Source organism: Elephas maximus, chromosome 5, assembly GCF_024166365.1.
Source record: "Elephas maximus indicus isolate mEleMax1 chromosome 5, mEleMax1 primary haplotype, whole genome shotgun sequence".
NCBI lineage: Eukaryota > Metazoa > Chordata > Mammalia > Proboscidea > Elephantidae > Elephas > Elephas maximus.
The window spans coordinates 29,996,596-30,017,403 of NC_064823.1; the positions used below are offsets into that span (position 1 = coordinate 29,996,596).

The 20,808-nt window shown below is 38.6% G+C and overlaps 1 protein-coding gene across 7 annotated transcripts in view; it reads left to right on the plus strand.

Annotated features, from left to right (window-relative positions):
* The window catches only part of PDE5A (phosphodiesterase 5A), a 164,846-nt gene that overhangs the window by 23,613 nt on the left and 120,425 nt on the right, over window positions 1-20,808 (plus strand). For all 7 annotated transcript variants that reach the window (XR_007517605.1, XM_049885431.1, XM_049885430.1 and 4 more), the window contains one exon: window positions 9,506-9,595. Coding sequence is in view for 6 of the 7 variants with exons in the window: in XM_049885431.1 (XP_049741388.1) it covers window positions 9,506-9,595 (90 nt within the window). In the remaining variant the exon portion in view is untranslated. The remainder of the gene's footprint in view (window positions 1-9,505; window positions 9,596-20,808) is intronic.

Consider the following 20,808-nt stretch of genomic DNA (forward strand, 5'->3'; position numbering starts at 1 on the left):
TCATTGCCATCGAGTCGATTCCAACTCATAGCAACTACTATAGGGCAGAGGAGAACTGCCCCATAGAGTTTCCAAGGCTGTAAATCTTTACAGACACAGACTGCCACATCTTTCTCCCACAGAGTGTCTGGTGGGTTCAGACTGCCAACCTCTTGCTTAATAGCTGGGTGCTTAACCATTGCACCAGCAAAAAAACAAACCTATTACTGTCAAGTTGATCCCGGCCCGTTGCAACCCTAGAGGACGGAGTAAAACTGCCTCATAGGGTTTCAAGGAGCATCTAGTGGATTCCAAATGCTGACGTTTTGGTTAGCAGCCATATCACTTAACCACTACGCCACCAGGGTTCCTTAAATAGAAGAAACAGCAGATCATAATAGGTGCCAAGGAAAATGTGGTAGATTCAGGGAAGGAAGTGATGACATCTAGTTGGGAAGATGGGGAAAGGTTTCTTTGAGGAGGCAGTGCTTGATGCAACCCTGGAAAATAGATAAGATTTGAACAGATGGAGATGTGTGCATGGTGAGATGCAGATGTAAACAGCAGTTTGAAGAAGGTACAAGGAAGTTGGGCTATTTGGCTTTTATTTGGAGATATATGGGTAATACTCAGGATATACACTGAAGAGCTATGGGAACAGGGCTGGGGGATTACTAGGGTCTTGAATGCCACCCTGAAAAGTGTGTTCAGTTCAGAGCCATGAGGAGCAATTGAGGATGGTTTGAGTACAACTGTGTGTTAAGAAAGGTGAATTTTACAATGGTTATAAAATGAATTAGAGTAAGGAATACGGAAAGCTGAGAGAATAGAAAATTTTTTTAATAAACTAGGTAGGAGGAAGTGAAGGACCTGAACCAGGGAACTGGCCTTCACAATCAAAAGGAGAGAATGGATTTCAGATGAAGAGAGAGTCTGTTGGCCTGTAGGAGATGGAAGGAAGGGGAAAATAGGAGTCGAAGGTGACTGAGGAATACCGAGGGGAGGGATGTGGGGAGAGATGTGACAGTTCAGATAGGTAAAATCCTGAGACCTTTTTGTTTTTCAGAATCCTTTCTACTGAAAAGAAATGCAGTTTGTGTGAGCAATTTATTTATTTCTCTATTCTGTTTGACAAATTTACTTGTCTTCTGGAGCTGTCTTCACAACCTCTTTGAGCTCTGTAGTAACGTCACACAGTAGCAGATCCAAGAGGGGTATTAAAGACACAGCTGAAGGATTGCTGCCAAATCTGCAGAATTCCCTTCCTGTCTTAGGTGACAGCTGGGTTTCCGCTTTTCAATGGCACTACAGTCTCAAGTACAGTAGGACCATAAACATTCTTCAGTGTTGCTGAGAAAACCGTCATTTGTCTGCATGGTCCTAAGTTTCTCCAGCCCTGAGAATTTTTCACTTGTATGCATATTATTTGATCTACTTACCGTCTTTAAGTCTTTGACAAAGTATTTTTTGTTTTGCAGTTAATAATGATTGTATTCTGCTGCTGCTCTCTAAAGGAGGCCCAGTGTCGTTGATTTGCAGTGCTTCTAGGGGTGAAGCCACTTAGCCTGTGGATTCCTCATGTTGCCACTTCACCCTTGGCACCCTTGACATGTGTTCACAGTGGCCTTTGCAGAACTTATTCGTGTCCCAGGAACGTCATTAGAAATTATGTGATTGATCAGTGATATCTTGTTTATTACATTGGTTTTAGCAGTGGAAGTCAGTTGGCTAATGAGTAATTTATTACTGAGCCCCGTCCAAATTTGAATAATCGAAATACTGGCCCTTAGCCTGCTGTGAAAGTAGTTACGACTTGAAAATCCATTCTAATATTTTCTTCTGAGTTCTCCCTAACAGTACTTTTTCTTTAAGCGTGCATCTGTAAAAATGACACTCTAAAGCAATACGCTTTCAGCTTTTTTAACCACAGAACACTTTAAAGATTGTAATGTAATAGTTGAAAACCAAGAGGTGGTCACGAAATGTAATAATGCTCAGATTAAAACCACAAATAAAAACTAGTCTCATAGGTAAATTAATTGTAAGAAAAGGTAAACGTTTGATTCACTTTTTAAGACTTTGTAATAGAGTGAAATAGGGAATTCAGTTTTTTATTACTAATAAAATAGCGCGTTGATATATTTAAGATATAAGACAGAATCCAAAATTTAGACCAGTAACTCTCAGACCACAAATGCCAGTGAAAGGTTCACGCATCACCTCCTCCTGTATCAGCCGGTTACTCATCTAACTTCCTTGGATGTGGCATAAAAAATCAAAAACTGAACCCACTGCTGTCAAGTTGATTCCAACTCATAGCAACCGTATAGGATGTGGCATAGCATTTATTAATGATAAGGAGATATTAACACATACTTAATAAGAGCAGCTATGTTAAATGTGTTTGGCGTTTTCCTTCTCTATAAAAACTAGGTAATATTCGATATCTAGACTGGATTGTCTTGTAACCCAATTTCCATGTCCTCCGGAAGGTGGTGCAGTGGTTAAGCACTTGGCTGCTAACTGAAAGGTCAGTGGTTTGAACCCACCAGCCGCACCATGGAAGAAGGATGTGGCAGTCTGCTTCCATAAAGATTTTAGCCTTGGAAATCTTACAAGGCAGTTTTACCCTGTCCTGTAGGGTTGTTATGAGTTGGAATTGACTCGATGGCAACGCCTTTGGTTTTTGGTTTAAGGGAAGCCTTAAGGAGCCCTCGGAAATCCTGGTGGCGTAGTGGTTAACTGGTACAGCTGCTAACCAAAAGGTTGGCAGTTGGAATCCACCAGGTGCTCCTTGGAAACCCTGTAGGGAAGTTCTGCTCTGTCCCGTAGGGTTCCTATAAGTTGGAGTCAGCTCGACAGCAACGGGTTAAGGAGCCCTTGTGGTGTAATGGTTAAGTGCTTGGCTGCTAACCAAAAGGTTGGCCGTTCGGACCTACCCAACAGCTCCACCAGAGAAAGACCTAGCAATCTGCTTCCATAAAAATGATAGCCTAGGACATATGCGGCAGTTTACTCTGTCACATGGCGTTGCTATGAGGTGGGTTTTACATTGTCAGAACACCCCTTTCTCTCCTGAGTCAACTGGAATGAAAAACTTGGGCTCTTACCCTGTTTTCACAAGACAGCCACTCCATGTGTGCCATGATTTCTAGAGAGAGGATTTGGAGGGACTTAGGGAAAGGCCCATTGCCACTTATGTGGGTTTCACCATGTGGCTGCAATTCTTCCCACCCCCACTTCATCTCTCCCTTTTCATTCTTTCTCCAAAGAAATACATCTGCACCTTCTCTCACCCTGCAGGCATTACTTTTTATTCCAAATACTTACCAAGATACTTTTCTGAAGAAATATGTGCTCTCTCAAGAAATTCTGATGAATAAAAATTATCTCTGAAATGAATTTTGGAAGGAAGAAATAACAATAGCAACTGTTTTCATGTTGATAAATCTTATAATCTCTCATAGAATAATTGTGCACTAAGGAACACAGTTTGGGAACTGCTATTCTGGATTGTTCTGTACCTGTCATTGATCGACATTCTGATCACTTTTAGGCGTTGTCTTAGAAATGCTTCTCCGTGGAAGAACACCATCCTTTTAATTTGGCAAGTCATCTGTATTGTTTGTTTGACTTTTTGCTTCCTGTTGTTTTGATTTTGATACAATTTCAAGCTCACAGAAAAGCTGCAAGAAGAGTATAAGAAATGTCCACATACTCTCTACCCAGATTCTGTAGTTGTTTATGTTTTGCCCCATTTTCTTTTTATTTTCTCTCTAAAATGCGTATAAATAATGTATGCTTATTATGCTTCTGAATAATATAATACTAAGCTGGAGATATATGTTTACTGAGTATTAAGCATATATTTTCTAACAAGAATATCCTCTCACGCAGCTATATTACACTTATCAAAATTAGGAAATTTTACATTGCTACAGTACACGGTGGTTAAGTGCTTGGCTGCAAACCAGAAGGTCAGTAGTTCGAACCCACCAGCCTCTTCTTGGGAGAAAGATGTGGCAGTCTGCTTCCATAAAGATTTACAGCTTTGGAAACCCTTGGTGTACTCTGTCTTTAGGGTCGCTATGAGTCAAAATGGACTAGACAGCAATGGATATAGTTATTTTTTTACCCCCGGTCCAGGATCACATATTGTGTAGAGTTGTCACGTCTCTTCAGTCTCCTTTAAATCTGGAACAATTCTCAGCCTTTCTCTGTCTTTCTTGACTTTGATATTTTTGTTGAATACAAAAAAAAAAAAAAACCCAAACCAAACCCATTGCCCTTGAGTCGATTCTGATTCATAGCGACCCTATAGGAAAGAGTAGAGCTGCCCCCTAGGGCTTCCAAGGAGCAGCTGGTGGACTCAAACTGCTGACCTTTTGATGAGCAGCTGAGCTCTTAACCACTACGCCACCAGGGCTCCTCGAGGAGCACAGGCTTATTATTTTGAAGAATGTCCTTCCTGAATATATTCAAGTTACGTATTCACTTCGACGGCACTGGGTTGGGGCTATTCACTTTTGGCAGGAATACCATGGATGTTGTTGTAACTATCTCACTGTATCTTGTCAGGAAGCATATGATGTCATTTTGCCATGGTATTGACGATGTTAAATTTGATAACTTGGTTAAGCGATGTCTACCAGATATCTTCATTACAAAGGTGTGATTTTCCCTTTATAATGAATAAGTATCTTATGGGAGATACTTTGAGACTGCAGATATTCTATTCCTCATCAACCATATACATACCAATTTTATCATCCCCTGACTTTCTAACCCCATCATGCCATCTATATTTATTAGTTGGCGCTGTAGTGTAAGAAAGAGCTTTGCCTTCTTTATTCATTCAGTTGTAACAGTATTGACTCATGGATTTTTATTTAATGAGTTATAATCTGATATTGGAAACCCTGATGGGGTAGTTGTTAAGTGCTAGTGCTGCTACCCAAAAGGTTGGCAGTTCAAATCCACCAGGTGTTCCTTGGAAACTCTGTGGATTAGTTTTATCTTTATTTTGATGCTGAAATTATACCATGTTTGCTGGCCCCTATCTCTCTTCGATATGTCCCTATCATCCTTAGGCACTTTCTTACTTCTGGCACAAGATGTTCAAGGTCATCTTATGCTGTCCCTGCTTTAGTCCTAGAATCTTTTCCTTTTTCTAATAAGCCCTGGTTCCTTTTAGTGGACAGGATGGTATTTAGAAACCAAGTTCTGGGCGTTAGGTGCCCATCGTTTCTAGTATGTGCTCACTGCTACTAGAATGTCAGCAGACAGAGCTAGGGGAAAAAAATATATATATAGATACACCAATATTTTATTTATTTCTGTCCATCTGCTGTATTAAAACCATGAATGCATACTGATACCTCTACTGTATTTTTATGCAAATAATGCATGCCTCCTGCGCTTGTTTGCCGGCCGTGCCCTCCCCCTGAGAGGCACCCTCATAAGCTTTGCCATGCCCATCCTCTTCCACCTGTTGTTGTAAGAAAAAATTAGCATAGTGCACTTATAGTAGTACCTCATGGGGGGAAGGTGCAGCCAGCAAACAAACGCAGAAGGCATGCATTATTTACATAAAAACATGGTAATTTCAGTCCAGCACCTCAAGGTGCATTATTTTTTCTTTCTCCTTTCTCTGTTAGGTATTTCCTTCTCCAAAAACGATGAACCAGGCTTCCTTATCTTCTATATTTTTACTCAGAATGCTCAACCCAACTTTTTATTCCTTTCTGTAGATATTGATATCTTTCCCTTCATGCCAAAGAACTTCCTTTGGCATTTCTGGTAGCGTAGATCTGTTGGTGAGAGTTTCTCTCAGTTTTCGTTTATTTCAAAATGCCTTTATTTTACCTGCGTTCTTGAAGGATAGTTCCATTGGCTAGAGAATTCTCAGTTGAGAGTAGTTTTCTCTCAACCCATTATAAAATGTTTTCTGGTCTTCATTTTTTCCTGAGAAGTCAGCCATCCTTAGTATCATTTTTCACCCTTTATGTAATGTGTTGTGTGAGTTTAAGATGAGAAATTTTGGATCATTATATCTTTAAATACTTTTCTGCCTTATTTTCTGTTATCTCTTTGGGATTCCAATTATATAGATGTTAGACCATTTGATATTGTCCTGGAAAACACCAAGGTTCTGTTAACTTTGTGTGTATATATATATACACACACATACACATACATATACGGCCCTGGTGGCACAGTGGTTAAGAGCTCGGCTGCTACTCAAAAGGTTGGCAGTTCTAATCCACCATCCGCTTCTTGGAAACCCTATAGGGCAGTTCTACTCTGTTGTATAGGGTTGCTGTGAGTTGGAATCGACTCAACAGCAACGAGTTTGGTTTTGGCTTATATGTATAGATATACGTTTTTTTTCTTTTTTTTTTTTTCTCTCTGTCCTTATGAATGGATACTTTCTGTTGCTGTGTCTTCAGGTTCGCTGACTTTTTCTGCTATTTTCGATTTGTGGTTAAACCCCCCAGTGAATTTTTTATTTTACACGTTGTACTTTTCAGTCCTGGATTTTCTGTTTGGCTTTTTTATAGTGTTTCCTTTCTTTGCTGAGGTTCTCATCTGTTCATTCTTATCATATTTTCCTTTAAGTCCCTAAATACAAGGACTTCTTTGAGTCCTTGTCTGCTTATCCCAACATCTGAATCATCTTGGGGTCATTTTCTATTGACTGATTTTTCTCTTGACTATGGGTTATATTTTCTTGTTTGTTCACGTGTGTAATAATTTTTATTGTATGCTAAATATTGTAGATGTTACATTGCAGGGCATTTGGATTATATCTCCCTTTAAAGTAGGGCTGAGATTTGTTCAGGCAAGTAGTAAAATTATTGGCAGATCATTTTGGTCCTGCCACACTTGGTCTTATTATCTGTTACAGTGGATCTATTTTAGTTTTTAATTTAGTCTTAGGGAGTATTCCCAATTCTAGGGTATGATCCTGCTTCTAGAGAGTAACATTTCTGTGTCACAACTGAATGCCTGAAGGGCTCAGTGAGGTCTCTCCTCAGGTCGGACTGGACCTGCAAATTCTCCAAGCTCTTCCCTAACTGGTATCACCATTCAGCTTTCAGCCTTCCGAAGGTAATTTCTGTTATTTTTGCAGTCTTTCTCTGTACATGTCTGAAGGAATTAAGCAGTCAGTCTTCTGCTGTCCCTTCTCCCTGTACCTCCTTTTCTCCAGATTGCTCTCTCTTCTCAGGTACTTTGCCCTACAAATTTTAGCCACCTCAGAATCTCAGAACTCCTTTCTCTTCTCTTCACTGAGATCATTGCTCCACTTGTGTGCCACCTGCCTTCTTCACAGCAGGAAAATACCTCCAAGCACAAAGCAAGGATTTTGTGTGGCAGTCATGTGTGTTTGCTCCTTGCACTGTCTGTAGTTTAGTTGTCTCATATATTTCGTCTAAATTTTATCATTTTCAGCAGGAGGGCAAGATGGTACCAGTTACTTTGTGATGGCAAATGAATATCCAAAGCTTGTGTTTTCTCACACTGTTACGTTCTCATAAACTATCAGAAGGATAATCACTATAGTAGTAGTGCTCCTTTTTCTTGTTAGTGTTTCTGGGCCTGCAGAGGTTAGAAGTCCTTTGCAATGAGTGCATCGTTAAAGGACAGCTGTGTGTGATACCAGAGTTTGGAACGTCACCTAACGCGAATTTGAAGGATATATCACTCCCACTGCCTTCAAAGAAGAGTGAAATCCAGGGATGTTACTGATTTTAAACTTGTGTAAATGCACACACACAAAGTAATGAATGCCTACTGATTTCAGTCTGTCAGACTCTACTGCTTTGATTAGAGAGTTTGTTTTAGTCTTCTTTATAAAATGACCTTTTCAAAGTCAAATATTCATTAACAAAATACTTGCCTGGGATGCATTTTTATTTTTCACATTTAGATTTAAAAAAAAATGACCTTCAAAAGATGAGGATTTTCCAATGTGAATATTCCACATTCCCTGAAGGGGCTTTCAAAGACAGAATTTTGGGAGCAGTGATACTATTATTAGGTTAAGTATGTAACTTTGAAGGGAACAGCACTCCTTCATTTATGTTTTGGTGTTTTCTTTTTCCATTCTAATATTAATTCTAATAATAGTGGTATCTGTTGACTTCCTCTAGTATGTTTTTCCTCCTACCTAGAAGATTTGCTTTAAACGATAATAAACGAAAAATGATCATGTTTAATAACTGTGATATCATTCCTTAATGAATTTCTTCATTTATTTAACAAATACTCTTGAGTTCTTGTGCTAAGTATTGGGGATAAAGTGATGAACCAGAAACAGCTCTGTGTAGAGTTTATGGAGTTCCTGGATAGTGCAAGTGATTAATGTACTCAGCTGCTAACCGAAAGGTCAGTGGTTTGAATCCACCCAGAGATGCCTTGGAAAAAAAGCCTGGTGATCTGCTCCTCCCAAAAATCAGCCATTGAAAACTCTGTGGAGTGTGGTTCTACTTTAAGACACATGAGGTTGCCGTGAGTGGGAAGTGACTCTGTGGCAACTGGATTTTATAGAGCTTCCTGCCTAATTTTTGGTCTTCTCAGTGTAAAATTTAATGGCAAATAGTCTTGTACCTTTTTTTTTTTTGAACCATGTTTAGAACTTTTACAAAGTCCTTTGTGAGATTGGATGTGCACAATGTGCTTTGTAAAATAGGAGATTCAGAGGAATTTTAAGGAGACTAGTCCCTGACTTTGAATTGTTTATAGTGTGAATTGAGGCCATGCAGCTATTCTGTACACACACACACACACACACACACTCTTAAAGATGTAAATACATTTGCATATCTGAAATAGAAGTACAGAGTATGAGGAAATGTATAAACAACCATTGCAAGACAAGTAAAATTAATGTTGGAAAGATTTTGGAGGTGGTAGGTTTTATAGGATGTTTCAGGGGTGGAGATGCTTTTCTTTGAATGGCCAGAAGAATCAGGTACTGAGATATGGGGACAAGTAAATCATGTTATAGAGATGGAGAGATGCCACTTTTTCCTAAATTTCAGTAAGACTATCTAAACTTGTTGCCACTGAGTCGATTTCAACTCATAGGGACTGTATAGGACAGAGTAGAACTGCCCCACAGGGTTTCCAAGGAGTGGCTGATGGATTTGACCTGCCGACCTTTTTTGGTTAGTAGCTGAACGCTTAACCACTCCACCACCACGGATCCAAGACTACCTAAACTTTTGAGTTTCCTTTATTACCAGACATTTGTTCAGTCTGTATTTTGTTGTTTCTCCTAAATACTAAAAAAAAAAAAATACTAGCTGCTAAAAAAAAAAAAAAAAAAAAAAATTGACATTTATCTTGGTCAAAACTGATATGTCCTTACATGATTTGATGCCTTCGTTTCACTATGGTGGAATTGTTATTTGGAGTAACAAAGTAAGTCAAAGGTTAAATATCTCTAATCTTATAAATGAGAAAAATCAAATCAGTCCTTGAACAGATCAGTCACTAAATTGAATTTCTTTTTCCTTACTAGGATCCTCGGTTCAATGCAGAAGTTGACCAAATTACAGGCTACAAGACACAAAGTATTCTTTGTATGCCAATTAAGAATCATAGGGAAGAGGTAAGACAATTTTCTATTTTATAAAAGGTTATTTGGAAATATTTTTTGGAAAAAAAATTTTTTTTTTTTTTACTTTGCACACATTTGAAACGATAGATAATATACTGATAAATTAACTATAGAGTACTTAAATATTCTGCTTCATGTGTTTTATTTAGACTTTAGTTACAGGGTTCAGTCCTGGTAGAAATTTTACTGAAGTCTTTGTTTACAATTAGATTTCAGACATGTCTTTTTCCCCTCCCCCAGAAAGCCTTATTCTATCTTAAGATATGTAATTATAGTTGTGGTTGGAATCAGTTTATTCCATTTATATTTTAGGTAAGTGTTTAAATAATGCTTATTTTGTAAATCCTCATTCGATTGTAGTGGTCATCAGCTGGTATCTTTGGATTCAAAATGAGATTTTGAAAAAACTGAAATTGTAGCTAATTCCAAACAGTTGTGTAAATTTTGTTGTGAAATTATGACAAACAAATGAAAATATGTTGGCTCATATTTTGTGTTAAGTAAAAGATTTGAATTTTGTCAGCACTGAGTTTCCTCTTCCCTTTGCACTCATTTGAAAAAAGATAGTTAATAAATTTTAAATTAAACTACACATTTCAAGTGAACATTCTCAGTCCTGGCTGCACATTACGATCAACTGGGGACTTTCTGAAAAACCATCAATTAAATCAGAATCTCTAGGGCTGGATCTGACAGTGATGTATTTCCCAAGCTCCCCAAGCCTTTCTAGCCAGGGTTGAGAATCACTGCCCGAAGGGAAAACATTGGAAGGTCCTCATCAGTGGCTTTTAACCTTGGCTGCACATTAGCATCACCTGAGAATTCACCTCAGGTCAGTTAAATCAGGATCTCTGGGCTTGGGACCCAGGCACCCGTGTTTTTAAAGCTCCCACATGACTGATAATGTGCAGCCAAGGTTGGGAGTTACTTACAAAGACATTAGAAATACTTTGATGGTTCTTTTTGATTTATATTCAGATTCTGACATCTTTGTTTTCCTTCTCCATCCAGCTTGTTACCAAGTCCTGCTGATTTTTTTTTCTTATACAGTGCTTCTCATTTCATTTTCTTTTTTTCATTCCTGCTGCCTGTGCCAATTTCCCTTCAGTGCATCCTGTAGACCAGTCCTCTGGGAATATTCCTAAATCAGCTCTTCTGAAACATTAATGTGCTTAGGTATTACTTGAGGATCTTGTTAAAATACAGGTTCTTTATGATGCTCGGCCTGGGGTGCGAGAGGTCCCAGGTTCATATCCCAGGTGAGTCCTTGGCTTGGGGCCCTGGTGGCACACTGGTTAAGAGTTTGGCTGTTAACTGAAAGGTCGGCAGTTCAAATCTACCAGCTGCTCCTTGGAAACCCTGTGGGGGCAGTTCTGCTCTGTCGTATAGGGTCACTATGAGTTGGAATCGACTCGATGGCAGTGGGTCTGGTTTTTTTTGGAAGGTGGGACCTGAGATTCTCCTTTGCTAACAAGGGCCCATTTGATGCTGGTGTTGCTGGTCTGCAGACCACACTTTAATTAACAGAGCCGTAAATAAGTACCTTTGAGTTGCTAGATGGTTTCTTAAGAGGGTAGCTCCAGCAGCCGTTACTAAAAATACTTGCAGCTAAGATATGAATATGAGGTTAATTAATTAGTTACTTAATTAGTTAATTAACTAATTTTGTGAATTAATAAATAAAGCTAAAAAGACCATGCATGGACTTTGATGGACAGATACAGCAAATAAAAAATGTGTCCATTGCAATATTTGGGATGTACTTGTAGTAAAAAATTATTTGTTATGTATGTAAAATCAAATTTGACTTGACATCATTTATTCTCTCTGGCAGCCCTAGATATAAAACAAGGACTGTGATTTTGTGTACTTAAGGAGATGTAGAAAACTTGGTCCCACTAATGTTTAGCCTTTAGTTAGTATTTTTTAAAATCATGGCCCCCAAAACACCTTTGTCCTGGCAGAAGGACTTGGCCTGAATCATTATCTGATTGAACCTCTGTTTATAAATAGCATGAATAATCTTGCCAACAGTGGGCAAGGGGAGTCCCTGAGAATGTGTGGCATTAGGGACTACTCCTTTTACAAAAGAGTACCCTCAGGATACATGTTTTTTACCTTTAAGATTATCACTGAGGATGACTTAATGTTTTTAAGAGAACAGCTGTATTATGGTATAATTTACATGCAATAAAATTCATCCATTATAGATGTACGTTTGATGAGTTTTGACAGGTACATATGTAGTCACGTAACTACCATTACAGTCAAGATACAGAACATTTCCATCACCTCAAAAACTCCCCATACCCCTTTACAGTTGATCTCCTGCCCTCCCCAACCCTAGACCTGACAGTTACTGACCTGCTTTCTGTCACTATTGTTTTGCATTTTCTAGAATGTCATATAAGCGAAATTATACAGTATATAGTCTTTTGTATCTAGCTTCTTTCACTTAGCATAATGCTTCTGAGATGCATACATGTTATTGCATGTTTCAGTAGCTTGTTCCTTTTCATTGCAGAGTCATTTATTCTGTCTTAAGGCCGTACCACAATTTGTTTATCCATCCAGTAGTTGTTAAACATTTGAGTTATTATAAAATAAGCTGCTGTCACTGTTTACATACAGGTCTTTATGTGGATGTGGACATATGTTTTCATTTCTCTTGGGTAGTTATGTAGGAGGGGAATTGCTGGGTCATATGGGAATTGTAGCTAAAGCAAATGGAAGAAATGATGAAGTAGAAGAGCTGAACAGAAGAGTTCAGAGGGTGGCTCAAGAAAACAAAGTATTATAATGAAATGCACAAAAACCTGCAGTTAGAAAACCAAAAGGTAAGAACACACTCAGCATTTCTCAAGCTATAAGAACTGAAGAAAAAATTCAAGCCTCAAGTTGCAGTATTGAAGGATTCTATGGGCAAAATATTGAACAACGCAAGAAGCATCAAAAGGAGATAGAAGGAATACACAGAGTCACTGTACCAAAAAGAATTGGTCAGTGTTCATCCATTTCAGGAGGCAGCATGTGATCAAGAGCCAATGATATTGAAGGAAAAAGTCCAAGCTGCACTGAAAGCAGTGGCAAAAAACAAGGCTCCAGGAATTGACAGAATACCAATTGAGATGATTCAACAAACAGATGCAATGCTGGAAGCACTCATTCGTCTGTGCCAAGAAATTTGGAAGTCAGCTACCTGGCCAACTGACTGAAAGAGATCCATATTTGTGTCCATTCCAAAGAAAGGTGATCTAAAAGAATGCGGAAATTATCTAACAATATCATTAATATCACACACAATTAAATTCAAGAATGGTTGCAGCAGTATATCGAAAAGGAACTGCCAGAAATTCAAGCTGGATTCAGAAGAGGACGTGGAACGAGGGATATCATTGCTGATGTCAGATGGATCTTGGTTGAAAGCAGAGAGTACCAGAAAGGTGTTTACCTGTGTTTTATTGACTATGCAAAGGAATTCGACTGTGTGGATCATAACAAATTATGAATAACATTGCAAAGAACGGGAATTCCAGAACACTTCATTGTGCTTTTGCAGAACCTGTACGGAGACCAAGAGGCAGCCGTTCAAACAAAACAAGGGGGTATTGTGTGGTTTAAAATCAGGAAAGATGTACATCAGGGTTGTATCCGTTCACCATATTTATTCAGTCTGTATGATGACCAAATAACCCGAGAAGCTGGACTATATGAAGAACCTATGATATGCAGGTGACACAACCTTGCTTGAGAAAGCAAAGAGGACTCGAAGTACTTATTGATGAAGATCAAAGACTACAGCCTTCAGTATGAATTATTCCTCAACATAAAGGAAACAAAAATTCTTACAACTGGACCAATAAGCAACATCATCATAAACGGAGAAAATATAGAAGTCGTTAGGGATTTCATTTTACTCGCATCGACAGTCAGCACCCATGGAAGCAACAGTCAAGAAATCAAATGACTTTTGCACTGAGCAAATCTGGTGCAAAAGACCTCTTTAAAGTGTTCAAAAACAAAGGTGTAACTTTGAGTGATAAGGTGTGCCTGACGCAAGCCATGGTATTTTCAGTCTGGACAATGAATAAGGAAGACCGAAGAACTAATACATTTGAATTATGGTGTTGGCGAAGAATATCGAATATACCACAGACTGCAGGAGAACAAACAAATCTCTCTTAGAAGAAGTACAGGAAGCAAGGATGGCGGGACTTCGTCTCATGTGCTTTGGACATGTTATCAGGAGAGACTAGTTCCTGGAGAATGATATCATGCTTAGTGAAGTAGAGGGTCAGCGAAAAAGAGGAAGATTGTCTTAGTCATCTAGTGCTGGTATAACAGACATACCACAGGCAGTATTTAACAAAGAGAAATTTATTCTCTCACAGTCTGGTAGGCTAGAAGCCCAAATTCAGGATGTCAGCTTCAGGGGAAGGCTTTTTCTGTCAGCTCTGGAGGAAGGCCCTTGTCATCAGTCTTCTCTTGGTCTGGGAGCTTCTCTGCGCAGGAACCCTGGGTCCAAAGGATGTGCTCTGCTCCTGGCACTGCTTTCTTGGTGGTGTGAGGTCCCCCACTCTCTGCTTGCTTCCCTTTCCTTTTATCTCTTGCAAGATAAAAGGTGGTACATGCCGCACCCCAGGGAAACTTCCTTTACTTTGGATCAGGGTTGTGACCTCAGCAAGGGTGTTACATTCACCCTAATCCTCTCTAACCACAGGCAGAGATTATTATTTATAACACATAGGAAAATCACAAAATGGAGGACAACCACACAATACTGGGGACCATGACCTAACCAAGTTGACACATATTTTTGGGGAACACAACTCAATGCATGACAGAGATGGATTGACACAGTGGCTATAACAATGGGCTCAAACATAGCAACTGTTGTGAGAATGGCACAGGACCAGGTGCTATTTAGTTCTGTTGTACATAGGGTCGATATGAGTCAGAATTGACTCATACCTAACAACAACAACAACATGGTAGGTGTACGTTTAATTTTATAAGAAACTTCCAAACTCTTCAGTAAAGTGCTGTACCATGTTTGCATTCCTACCAGCAATGTATGAGAGTTCCAGTTGCTTCACGTCCTTGCTAACACTTGATAGTGTCAGTCTTTTTAACTTTAGCCGTACTAAAAAAACTCGTTGCTGTCCAGTCAGTTCTGAAACATAGTGACCCTATAGCTATGCTAGTGGGGGAAATTTGATTACGTGAATATATAACCCAGTTCAGCCTAGGGCCCCACTGTTTGCTGAGAGATCAGATTAAAATGGTTTCTTGGACTTCCTTATGCTCCATCTGCTTCTCTGCTCCTGTGTGCTCCCCTGCAGTCCCTGTTTCACCCCATGATGACTTGATGTGACGCTTAGGCTCTTCACTGGTTTCCACGAAAGTTCACTCCCACCAAGCATTTCATGAGATAGAAACATTCATTAACTTCAGTGTAGACTTAGTAACTTTACTGAAGGAAAGGTTTCCAAAACACAGCTTTTGAAAACACCTTGCTGACCTTCCCCATTCTCTGTCCCCACCCCCTTGCTCCCAAGTTCACACTGACCAGATCCAGAACATTTTCTCTGGTAATTATTTCTTCAGAGAAGAAGAATGAAGGGAAACCATCAGAAGAATAGGCATACTCCCAGCATAACTTGTTTTAATATGAAAAAGTAATTTGGCTGAGTGAGAACCAAGATGCCTAACGAGATGTAGTACATGACCTTCAGAATTATCTTTAAATTTCTAGCCTTGTAACAAAACACTGGGCACTGTTGGTTTTTATATAGACACAGAAGTACTCTGTCATGAAACTTTTGAAATAAAATTGAGAGTTTCATTCTTAAGACTTTTGGGAATAACCGTTAGATTGCTCATGACATTATTTGGGCTTGAATCTTATCTTTACCACTTACTTGATGAGTAACCAGGATGGAATTAGTTAATCCCTTTGAGCTTCAGTTTCCTCTTCTGCAAAATGGGGGTGATAACAGTTCCTATCTCATAGGGTTATTGTTATAAATTAAGTGCAGTGATGGTGTAAAGGGCTCAGCATAGTTCCTGGCAAAGGGTCAATATAAATATGAATTCTTTTTATTTTTTTAAAGGAGATGTAGCACTAACAGAGCTTTTAAGAGAGACAGGAAGTGAAAGCATTGTGTAAAGAGGTCATCAGCCACATCATATCCACCCAGCTGAGATCAAATGATAACTGGCACAGCTTCTGACTTGTCTGTTTACTGTCCTCTAATAAACAGGCATCCCTGGGTGGTGCAAACAGTTAACACACTTGGCTGCTAACTGAAAAGTTGATGGTTTGAGTCCCCCCAGAGGTGCCTTGGATGAAAGACCTGGCAATATACTTCTGAAAAATCAACCACTGAAAACCCTGTGGAGTACAGCTCAACTCTGACATATGAGGTTGCCATGAGTTGGAGTCAATAGTTTGGCAACTGTTTTTGATTTGGGGTTTTTGCTTTTGTTTTTTTTTTTTAAATGACAAACCTTAGCTTAAAAGAAAAATGGTTTTCCTCAGAAATGAGGCAAAATTAATTTGGTGTCTTCCATTTGTGTTAATCCAACTGTACTGAGTAAAACCAGCATATATCCTAACTAATTACTAAAGTGACCTAAAACAAACTGTGATTATTTAAATAATTGTTTACTAATTGTGGTAGAGTTTACAAAACTGCCTGGGGTACCTTTTAGTGATTGGTTTCTTAAGGTGCTGGCACCCACTCCAGAAAGCTGTTCTAGGCTAGAAAATTTGTAAATGTAAAATTGTAAATGTAAAATCTAGGCTAGAAAATGTAAAATTCAGGAGGATTTTCAGATGAGTAAAACATCTAAGCTTCTCATTTGCCTCTTATGAAATATTTCAGCTAGTGAAACTTTTCAAGAGTTCTTTTCATTCATGTTCTAAACTGAAGTGTAATAGATACAGAGATGCTTTTTTAGAAGTATGCAGCACAGATGTTTCTAAAGTTCTGTGAGAGAGATTTTTGAACGAATTGTACAGGTTAGGTTTTTGCAATCTTCTCTCTCTACCCCCGTCTAAGGGAATGGGGTTAACAGGCAAAGTGGGAAGAAAAAAAAAAAACTGAAGAAGCTTGAAGAAGCTAAAGGAATTTGTTTTGGAAAGATCAGAGAGCTGCTGGCTAGGAAAAATGAATAAATACAGAAAGAAAAAGGGGGCAAGGGAGAGAAGAGACTGTGTCAGGCTATGTATGAAAGAAGAATGGCTTAAAGGGTATGGAATAGAACTTTGGAAATAACTGCCTTTCACCATGGAGACAATAAATGTACATGATATTTACTGAGCACATTGTATGAGAATTGTCCTATGAACTTTACAACTTAATGTTCATAACAAGCATAGGAGGTTGTCATTATTATTACTCTCACTTAACAGGAAACTGAGACACAGAACATTTAGGGAACTGTCATATAACTTAAAAACTGTGGAAGCTGAGGTGCAAACTTAGGCAATCTCACTGTTGTTGTTGTGTGCCGTTGAATTGATTCCAACTCATAGCAATCCTGTAAGGACAGAGTATAACTGCCCCCTGGGTTTCCTAGACAGTAATCTTCATGGGAGCAGATCGCCAGGTAAGTTCTCCCAAGGAGCAGCTCGAGGGTTCGAGTGGACAACCTTTCAATTAGCAGCCGAGCGCTTAACCTTTGTGCCACTAGGCCTCCTTAGGCAATCTGACTACAGGGTCATAATAAAGGGAAAGGGGGTTTCTTAAAATTCTGCTATGGACGATGACTGTGGTTGACGTCCTACCCCTTAGTGTTTTCCTGATACACTGCAGTACACATTCAAGCTACTGTTGATTTGAGGAGGGAGGGTGGAGGGCACATTGATGGATTTCATGTGGTTCCACGCAGAAGCAGGCTTGAAGGGAAACAAGGAGACCTGGCTCCTTTCTGATGGCATTTTCAAAGTTTGTGTTTAAACTACTTTGCTGACAGACTCTTAAAAAAAAAAAGAATGAGAAAGAGGGATCACACTCTCATCCTCTGTTATGCCTTAAGAGGAATTCATCCAGTAAGCAAGAGGAAGTGTTACCGGGGATAAAAAAGAGTTATAAGAGCAGGTTTCACGCATCACAGTAATCTGGGCCCGTGTGCTCCAGGGAAGGGCCATGATAACTCACATGAAGCGTAATGAAAAAACTCTGACCTAAGTATGTGAATTTTTAGGGTTGCTATTCAATTTCTTTCAGACGAGATGCTAGATTTTTCAGAGTGGGGCATGTGGACCCATTTTTATTTTTGCCACTTGCGTTAGGTATTTCTGTAACCAGGCAGGATTATTTTATGTTGAGTAAAGAAGTGCAAGGGAATTCAGCCCTTTCCCTGTGTGCTCAGATGGGCTATTTCTGAAATGCTGCCCTCCCTGAAGTATTGCTCATTATGTGACGTGAAGAAAATGAGTGTTCCTTTTTAATTATAGGGGCTGCACCAGTGTAACGCACCCTAGATTCAGAGCCCTTGTTTGTCACCCAGTGACTGCTGAATTCTCTATAGATCATTTGGAGGAGGCAGGTAGGAAGGAGGAGATAAGACAAAATGAAATAAAGCAATTTCTCTGCAAAGTTCTTACTGATCTGAATTGAAGATTATATCTCATAATGTCTTTCATTATGAGATATTGAAACACCTGTTTTCTCTTAGTTCCGTGTCAACCCCGATTATTAAGTAGAAATCCAATTTGGAACCAGAGTTCTTTTTATTTTATCATCTTGATTTTATTTTATCATACTTGTAAAGCTTTGATGCACATATAACAATTAAAATAGATAATTTATGATAAATTCTTTAGTGTGAAAAAGGAACATTTTAGATAAATATTTAGTTATTTATATCTTTAAAAACAAAAAAAGCCTGAAGATACTGGTTTATTGAAGCATTATTTGCAAGAGCCAAAAGGTAGAAACAGCCCAAGTGTCCATCCTCAGATGAATGGGTACACGAAATGTGATGCATATATACTATGGAATATTATTCAGCCATAAAGAGAAATGAAGTTCTGATACATGCTACAACATGGGTGAGCCTTAAAAACCTTATTTTAAGTGAAATGAGCCAGACATTAAAGGACAGATATTGTATGATCCCACTTACATGAAGTATCTAGAATAATAAGCAGATGCATAGAGACGAAAATGGCTGCCAAGTCCCCGGTAAAGTGGTTACCAGGTACTGGGGGTAGAGGAAGAGTGGAGAGTTACTGCTTAAGGGATACTGAGTTTATGTTTGGGGTGATGAAAAACTTCAGGAACTGGATGGTGGTGATGGTTGCACAACGTGTCACTGAATTGTACACATAAAATTTTTTAATTAAAAAAAAGGGGGCCTGAAGAGATTTAAAAAAGCAGCAGCTTGGTTTAATTTAATGAGATGCTTTGAATCAGATTGAATATCTGCCCCAAATCATTATTTAAACCTGATTTAGAGGAAAAATAAGTCATTAATATAATCAGATGTGTAATTCATACCACAGTATACAAAGCAAATGTTTTCTAGAATTTAAACTTTATGACTGTGACTGCTCATTGAAGACATTCTTTTGTTTCTTCTCATTCGTTTTCCCAACAAAATTGTTGGAAATTGTTCATTGCATTTATTTGCCTGCAATATTCTTTCTCGTAGCTTTGTTTTAGAAACAAAAGTGCTTTGCAGTTTCCATTCGTCCTGAATTTGATGTCATGGTGGTGATTTTTTTCCCCCACATTGCCCTTTAAGTAATAAATGTATTTTACAAAGAAGATGGTAACCATTTTCCTGTTTCTGCTCATTTAAAAATATTCTTAATTGTTTCCCATACATTATCTTGTTTCGACAAGTAATTACTGAATCACTACAATATGTAGAGCAAGGGTCAAGGCAGTGGAGATATCAAGAAATATGAAACAAGGAGGTGTAGTTGCTTTAAAAAAATTCAACCTGGGGAGGGGAGGTAGGTCTTGTACAACAAAAACTAAATATCAATACCAAGTAACAATATCAATGTCAAAGGAGTTCAGTATTCAACACACAAATTCAAAGGAGAGAGACTGGGGATTAGGGGAGCTAGAGCAATCGCAGAAGGATGAAAGCTGTGGGTTCATACAGCCAGACTTTGCTGTGTTTATCTCTTAGCTTTAAGAGAAGAAACACATAAATGTTCCCCATGGTACTTGGTTTCCATGAGAGAATGGAAGCAGAGTAGATCCTTCCCTGCGATCTCATGATCACCGTACCAACTGTGGCTTTCTTAAATTTGACAAGTAAGCTTGGAATAGGTAAGCTTTCTAACTTTATGCGTAATCCTCCAATTCTAAGTCAAACTAGGTAAAAAAAAAGCAGGGTTTAATCGCAGACTGTAGGTTGACCTAGATCTATTTTAGCCTTTAAGAATTGCCTGGCTATGTGGGGTTTTTTTGTTTTTTTTTTTTGTTGTTGTTGTTGTTGTTTAACTTATAAATTGGTTATTGCATTTATTTCCTGGCAGTATTCTTTCTTGTAGCTTTATTTTAGAAACAGAAGTGCTTTGCAGCTTCCATTGGTCCTGTACTTAATGTCCTGATGGTGATGATCCTTTTTTTCCCCCTTTTCCACAGTAGTAAACAAGTATATTTTGCCAAGAAGTAGATGGTAACCGTTTTCCTAAGGTGGGAGGGCGGAGAACATTTCTTAAGAGCAGTACATAATGCTAAAAGCTTAAATCCCTGAGGCTATACTGCTGACCCAGGAGAAGAGATGCTGAAAAAAAGCTTGAAACTGAAGATTAAGGGCAAGCTATCTGTGCCCAGATGATATCTTATTTTTGCTGCTCAGAAAATTTGATTCATACTGAATGTTATGTTTTATTCAATATAAGATTTATCTTCATTGCCGCTTTCAGGATAACCATTCCAGCACTTATTTTGAACTTAAAAATAATTTGTAAGTTTAATTTTGAGGAGTTTTACTTAGGCCCTAATATTAAAAAAAAAAAAAAATTAGAGACCTGAAATTAGTTGCAGATAAACAAAAACCATTTTCTTTGTTTGATATCTGACCCAGAGCCACATAATTAGACCCTTGAGTAGATTGTGATTATTAAATAATTTTCATGTTTTTCGTATATTCTTAAAGAATTGAGGTGGTAATCAGTGAAATTGCTGTTCTCAATAGATAAATGGAAACCCTGGGGGGGTAGCGGTTAAGTG